The following is a 7,728-nucleotide window of genomic DNA, read 5'->3' on the forward strand; positions in this document are numbered from 1 at the left end:
GAAACAAAAAAAAAATAATACAATGATAGTCGGGATAAGAAAATAACACAAACAGTCCCGAACAGAAAAAATAACACATAGATAGTCTGATATAGATATAGTTGAAAAAACACATGAATAATTCGAATGAAATAAAAGTTACACATCGAAAGTCGAAACGATATACAAGCTATGTATAGGTTGTGTAATAATAATAATAATAATAATAATAATAATAATAATAAAAATAAAAGACAAACAAAAGAAAGAAAATCACAAAAAGCAAAAAGCAAAAAAAAAAAAAAAAAAATACTTTTTATAAAATTATAAGTAATAAATAAAAAAGGAAATTGACTAGACAAAAGTTTTATTTGATTACTAGAAATTTTTTTGTTTATTTTGAGTTTATTACACGGTACTTATTGATTTGTTGACCCTCAAAAAAAAATGTTGGACAAAAGAAAAGAACTTTTAAAACGACTTCTTAGATTTGAAGAAGTTAGAATTTTTATTTTTTCTAAGCTCTTTATAACTTTTTGAGATATAAAAGTCGATATTACCTTAAAATACCTAAGGCAAATACTTTTAAATAAAACTACTTATTGATTTATTGATTTTTCCCTCCACAAAAACTAATCCAAACATATTTTTAAAAACTCATTTTCCTACCATCAAAAACCAATAGGTTCTTTTATCTAAAAGTTATCTATAAGTCCTTTTATCTAAAAATCCTTTTGAGGATCAAAATAAAATCCCAAACACCCTCTTATAACATAAGGGGAGGTATTTGCCATTTTATGGAATTATTTTTGTAATTTTAGTTATAAATAGATGGTGTTATTTGCCATTTTATGGAATTATTTTTGTACTTTTAGTTATAAATAGATGGTGTTATTTGTTGTGAAGTATTATTATACCATGCCCTTTGTTTAAGTTGTATCTCATTCTCTTAACCGGTCTCTAATAATATTTATGTCATCCCCTTGTTTTCTTATTCATATTTGTAACACCAATGCTACCGAGTCTTATACGAATATAGTAAAAAGGAGATACCAAGTAGTTAACATGTTCACAAGATAGGCCAACTATAGTCATAGATGAACTCTAGTTATAAAAAGAGTAAGCTAGTGTACATAAATTAATCATTTTCAAAAGTCACACCTAGATTTAAACCTCATACCTTTACTTAAAAGACTTTCACCTTGCATGTATATGGTAGGTCAGAATCGTAATTTTACCAAACATATTAACTATCAATCAAATTTCAAAAATACCCTCGAGAATGAATATCCCAAAGCACAAGTATATAGATTTTCACATTCTTACTGCTCAGACAAACAAGCATCCGAATACCCAACATCCATAGTTTAACAAAAAAAATATAAATCATCAATCAAATGTCTAAAATGCCCTAAGAAAAAACATTAATTGTCTTCCGAAACCAATCCATCCAGGGGTAAACATGTAAAAAAACAAGCAAGCATATGGGATAAATGTTTGTTGATTGATATATAAACCACAAGGCCAATCACATTCAAAACCACAACACACAGCAATAGAGAATTCTTCTTTTAAACCGATATACAATTCTTCTAAGAGTTGCAAAAAGCAGGGTGGGTGGGGTGGGGTGGGGTGGGGGGGGGGGGTTGTTTAGGCCAGTAGTAATCGACCTCGGTATTCCACATAGTGTTGGATCCTTCCTTCACGTGATAAAATTGGGTTTCTTGCTTTCGCAGATTTCATGTTTAATTTCACTTCAAATTTAGGAACAAATTGTTGCTTTTGTTGATGTATTTCTTCTGTTTCTAGAATGTTCTCCACAAGAAACTCGTCTGCAACATCTCCATCTTCATCTATCTTTAAACGACGCGCATACCATCCTAAACCCTAAAATCCATTACAACAACACAGAAGAAAGTCAAATGTCTAAAATACCCTTTAACGATTAAAGGGTTAAATGCAAGAAGTAACAATATACCATTTATATAACATGTGAATATAGGCAAATAGGTTACTATGATTCTTTCTGAAAAAGGGAATAATTCTAGTTTTATTGAACATCCATCCATAAAGAACGAAAAGATAAAAAGTGTTACAGTTTTTGTGAGATAGATGCAGGTATAAATATACCTTATTCATCTTCAAATTCATGCATTTAGTCAACCATAAAAGTCGTCTTTCCATTTTTAGAAAAGAATATTTTTTTTGTTACAATTGAAAGTGAATCCAAGAATATGTTCCTTAAAAGGAAATGAACAAACTTTCTAGGGCTATTTTCGATGATTAGGATGAGAGGGGCATTCATGTCTTCTATCAGCATATATCCTCCTTGTGAAAAATACTCAAATACCCTTTTAAGTTTTAGCCCTAGAATTTCACTACTAAACGCCTCTCACATCCCAGATCCTAATTTCCAAAACATTTTGTGACCGAAATACCCACTTAAGATCATATGAGCACGTGAATGTCAAACAAGAAAACTGAAGAAAGTTTATTCAAGTACAAAGATATGATATTCCTTTTATGCCCACCTGGGAACCCTATTATTTACTGACGTATCTGCAAAAATAAATAATGCTCCATTCCATTCCACCAGACCAAACAAACAGTTGCTTTTACAATTCAATGGAATGAGCCATTCCATTCCTTTCTTGATTCCATCATACCAAACACAGAAGCACTTAGGGTTAAGGGACAGAAACAATGGCCTTTCCCACAAGGCCCCTTTAGTATTAAACCTAAGAAACTTTGTATCTCATGTTAATTCTAGGTTAACCTAAGCTTCTAGATGCCAATGTATTTCTCCAAACCTCAAACTGGCATTTACAACTGAGAAATTGCCACATATGGTAGTCCTTTGGCACTAAATACACACACAACTCAGAGTTGCTGTTTCAGAATTCAGATATCTTACAGAAGAAGCAATTCACTATATCAAGGATCTGTCAACCAGAATCTGGTCGTTTGGTAAACTGATAGCCAGACTAACCAAATTGATCATCGAAAGCAATCATATATTATCAGACACGACCAAATCTGCCGAACTTACAATCTAACTGACGAAAAATTGGTAATAAGTTAAGAGGTTGCAATAGATTTGACATTAAACAATATTCACAATTTATAAAACGGAAATTCAGACAATGAAACAAATGAGAGAATTACCTGAACACCGCCATCGCCGGCTACACAGGGAACTAAAACTGGGCCGATTTGATGACCTCTATCTACGGGAACTTGAACGGGAACACTAAATCCTTTACGGGGGAGATTACTATAATTATGATGATGAATTTCGTCACTTGAGTTCAGATGATTGTTCCCACTAACATCTTTGTCATCGTCATGCTCCTTGTTGACTTCGTGCAAATCGTGATTTCCTAACCCTAGATATCCCACGATCTTCTTCAAAAGCCCCATTAAATCGTACGAAAGTAAACTACAGTGACAGGCTACGAATAGGCATATATACGCACAGATTGGTGGATTTAATGTAATCGGGAATTTGGTTTTAGCTGTGCAAAGTTGAGAGGTTTTGGCCTTTGGCTTTGGGGGAGTCTAAAGAGTCTTTCTACGGTGAGTGTGATTTGAATGCTGGTAAGTTGTAAGATGAATTTGAGTATCACTAATCAATCACCGTCGCTATGAATCAAGTCATGAACCACATATTTTCTCCTAATTTTTTAATTAAAATTTAATATTTGTTTGGTGTGGTTTGGTTGCATCGAAAATAAATCAAACAAATGAAATAAACAAGGTATGATCACACCATTTTCATTGCACTACACTATACAAATAAAAATAAACAGAAAACAGAAAAAGAAATAGAAAAAAAACCAATTTTTGTATGTTTAAAAGAAAAATAATAAACTAGAAGGTTGTAAAGGAATCCAGAGCATTCTATTGGATAACAACAAGTTGTTTATAAGTCTCTTATCTTTATCTCTTATAAGGTGTTTATCTATTATCTTATTAAATAACCGTTTGTTCAGAGCCTTGTATATAAGGATCGATAATCTTGCATTGTAAACAGTGAGAACTCAATCAATCAATAAAGAAACATTTCCTGGTATCAAATTTTTTATGGTATCATAGCGATCGATCGATCCATTAAGGAAGTACCAAGGCAGCGGCACTCATGACATGAGAAAAGGGAGAAGGAAGCAAGAAGACCAAAGATACCATCGATGTCAACTCACCCTACTACATCCATCCGTCTAATTACCCCAACTAGATGCAGGTGAACGATGTACTAAATGACAACAACTTCAATGAATGGAAACAGGAGATGGTTAATTTTTTGTTTGCAAATAACAAAGTAGGATTGATCCATGGATCAATCAAGAAACCGAAATCTACGTCTCCTATGTACATGGCATGGATGCGGGTTGATGCCATGTGTAACATCCCGGAAATTCAGATGTAAGTTGAAGGGCTAATAGTGTAAGTAAGAGGGTCAACTCGGCGAGTCGATGGATAGACTTGGCGAGTTGAGTCGCGTTTCAGGTCACGTGTTAAGTGACCAACTCGGCGAGTTGGTGCTGTATGGAGAAAATCCTAATCCCGGGGGTTGAGCCCTATATAAAGAACATAATACCTTCTCCTCAGCCTCTTTACCTTCCCTTTGAGTTCTAGAAGCCCTAGATTCGTGTGAGCTTTCCTTTGTGAGTAATTAGAGCCTTGGAGGAGGAAATCTTGGAAGTGAATTGAAGAGCAAGAAGATTTGGAGCAAGGGGCTTTGCAGAGATTTGGTCCATTCTCCAGTAGGAGCTTGCATTAGAGGTAAGAGATCTGTTCTTGAGCTTTTGTGCATCTAGATTTATAAATTATGGGGGTTTTGGAGCATAAATGAGGTCCATCTCGAGTTTGGTGTAAGATCTGAGGTTGCTACCTCAGATCTAGGGTTGTAATGGTCCAGGAAGCCATAAAGATCATGCCCAAGAGTTTTTAGTGAAGCCTCCTTGTCCCAAACCCTAGCCCAAGAGTGTTTTATGCTTAGATCTCTTTGGATTCATGTAAAGCTTGCAACTTTACGTGAGGAATAGCTTGGGGAAGGGTAGATCTATGGATTGGAGCCCCTGCATGGCTTGGAAAGCCACTGTATGGATTAAGAACTAGAGGTACTCGACGAGTCACATGGGTGTACTCGGCGAGTAGGATGAAGATAGGCAGGGACTCGGCGAGTCTGTTGAAGGTGGCCTTGGACTCGGCGATTCTGGTCGCGAAGTCCTAACCGTTTTGGTTAAGATGTGAATCGGTGAGTCGAGGGACGACTCGGGGAGTTGAACAGGAGGTAACTCAGGGTTCGTGGGACTCGGCGAGTCTTGGGGCGACTCGGTGAGTTGGGTCGCGGTATGGGAATTTTCAAGGCATAGGGACTCGACGAGTCAGCGGACTGACTTGGCGAGTAGAGTCAGTCAGGAAGTTTGACCTTGACTGAGGACTTCGACTTTGACCAAGAGTTGACCAGTTGACTTCCAAGGGTATTTTGGTAATTATTGGTATTTATTGAGTTCAGACTTTTGGTTATCAGTGGTGGAGTTCGTGTCGGAGGTTGGAGCAGCGTGATCTTATCTTTTCAGTCAGCAGTTGCAAGGTGAGTTATCCTCACTATATCAATAGGGTCTAAGGCACCAAGGTCGACCCTTTATCGGATTGTAATCAGGGTATCGTTTTTATGTTGTTGCTTTGCTATGTTTGCATCCTGGTAGTTAGGATGGTATATGCTAGAGACCTGGTTAAGGTCGGTATCCTGGTATATAGGATGATGCTATGCTAGTGACCGGTTAGGTCGGTATCCTGTTTAGAGTATGTTATGTGATCTGTTAGATCGGTTTGATTGGATGTGAATTGTTATATGATTATTTGTTTATGTGCACATGGTTGTTTGACTGGGGTTAGGTTGAGGCGGGTCCTGCTTTGTGCTGTAGGCCAACATACCTAGGGCGGACCGGTTATCCCGAAGGCCCAGCGAGCGGTCCGGATAGGCTGTAGGCCCCACAAGGGCGGACCAGACGTGCTGAGGCTCGGAGAGTGGACCAGGCCGACTGAAGGCCCGATACGGGCGGACCAGTCATACTGTAGACTCAGAGAGTGGACCAAGTGGGTTGAAGGCCCGGTGCGGGCGGACCAACCACACTGCAGACTTGAGGGATATGGCTAGACTCGGAGGGTGGACCAGGTGGACTGAAGGCCCGGTGCGGCGGACCAGTCACACAGTAGATCCGAAGTGCTTGGTTGTTCTGTTCGGTTATGATATGTTATGCTTGGTATATGTGGTTGGTATTTTGGGGGTGTCTCACTAAGCTTTCGGGCTTACAGTTGTGGTTTAATGTTTTTCAGGTACTTCAGGAGACCGTGGCAAGCGAAGGCGTAATCGTACTGCTCCTCATGTTTATGTTTTATGTTATGGTTCTGGGAATACTCTGATAATAAATGTATTGAAAACCTTTTTGTAATAACTTAATGAATTTGGGTTGTTTTTGAAAAGTTTAAATTGGCTTGAATTTTTAGAGTGTTACACCATGATTAAGGGATGGTTGATGGCAACCATGGAAAGAGATATTCAAACCAGTGTGAGGTATGCAAACACCTCGGCTAAGATCTAGAAAGACTTGGAAGAATGATTCGAGAAAGAGGGAGCTCCTCATGCATACGAGGTAAAACAATCGTTGAATGTCACAAGACAAGATGGAGATTCAGTTTCCTTTGACTACATGAAAATAAGAACTATCTGGGACGAACTGCAACTGGTTCGTCCCACACCACGATGCACATGTAATGAGTGTGATTGTGCTCTGGGAAAGAGGTTAAACGAACTAAAAGAAAAGGAAAAAAAATTATGAGTTCCTTATGGGACTCGGTGAAGACTTCTCAGTTAGCCGGACACAAATCCTAGCCATGAAACCTACACCATCTTTGGGAGCAAACTATCACCTGGTGGCTAAAGATGAGTAGCAACGAGCCATCATCAGAAGTTCTAAGAGAGCGAGTGGTGAAGCAACAACTTTTTAGGTAAATCTTACAGGCAGAAAAGTACCACGCCAGACATAATGAGGACAAACTGCACAAATGGTCAGCAAGGGAGCACAAAGAACCTTAAAGCAAGGCAACAACAAGGTAGAAAAATGCACTTTCTGTAGGAAAGAAGGTCATAATAAAGATGGTTGCTTCAAGAAAATAGGGTACCCAGATTGGTGGCCATGGAAGAAAGACAAACCAAAACCACAAGTAGCTTATGTGGAGGTTGGACCCAGCCCTATACCTAGGCTAAATGAACGATACCATTTATTTGTTAAGCACTTTAAAGAGGAAGCTAACGAGACAAATCCAAAGGTTAACTTGGCAGGTAGAAACAACACATACGATGGATGGGCGGTTGACTTGCGTGCTACCGAGCATATCACGTATAGAATTGTTTATCTTGATAATAAAATCACAAATCCAAAGAAGCACCTGTCATCATTCCAAATGGTGATAAAGTGCCCATCATGGGTGAGGGTAAACACACATTACTAGGAGGTCTTAAAATAAATGGAGTCTTACACGTCCCTAATTTCAATTACACCCTCTTATATGTTAATAAGTTCACAAAGAATCTTAGTTGTGATATAACCTTTTTCCCTGATTTCTTTGTAATGCAAAAGTTGATGATAAGGGACTTGATTGGTGTGGGTAATTGCATTGAAGGGTTGTATCAAATGGGGAAATGGAAATGAAGGCTCTCAAGAAAACTTTTGTGGTTTGGCA

General features: G+C 37.9%; 1 protein-coding gene across 1 annotated transcript; it reads right to left on the reverse strand.

Moving 5' to 3' along the window:
* Window positions 1-1,464: 1,464 nt before the first annotated feature.
* Window positions 1,465-3,612, reverse strand: LOC145002204 (uncharacterized). Its single transcript, XM_078961497.1, has 2 exons — window positions 3,145-3,612; window positions 1,465-1,866 (listed from the first exon to the last, which is right to left on the reverse strand). The coding sequence occupies exons 1-2, from the start codon at window positions 3,397-3,399 to the stop codon at window positions 1,630-1,632; spliced, it is 492 nt and encodes a 163-aa protein (XP_078817623.1). The 5' UTR covers window positions 3,400-3,612; the 3' UTR covers window positions 1,465-1,629.
* Window positions 3,613-7,728: the final 4,116 nt, after the last annotated feature.

This window comes from Lactuca saligna, chromosome 6 (assembly GCF_052625555.1).
Source record: "Lactuca saligna cultivar CGN05327 chromosome 6, ASM5262555v1, whole genome shotgun sequence".
NCBI lineage: Eukaryota > Viridiplantae > Streptophyta > Magnoliopsida > Asterales > Asteraceae > Lactuca > Lactuca saligna.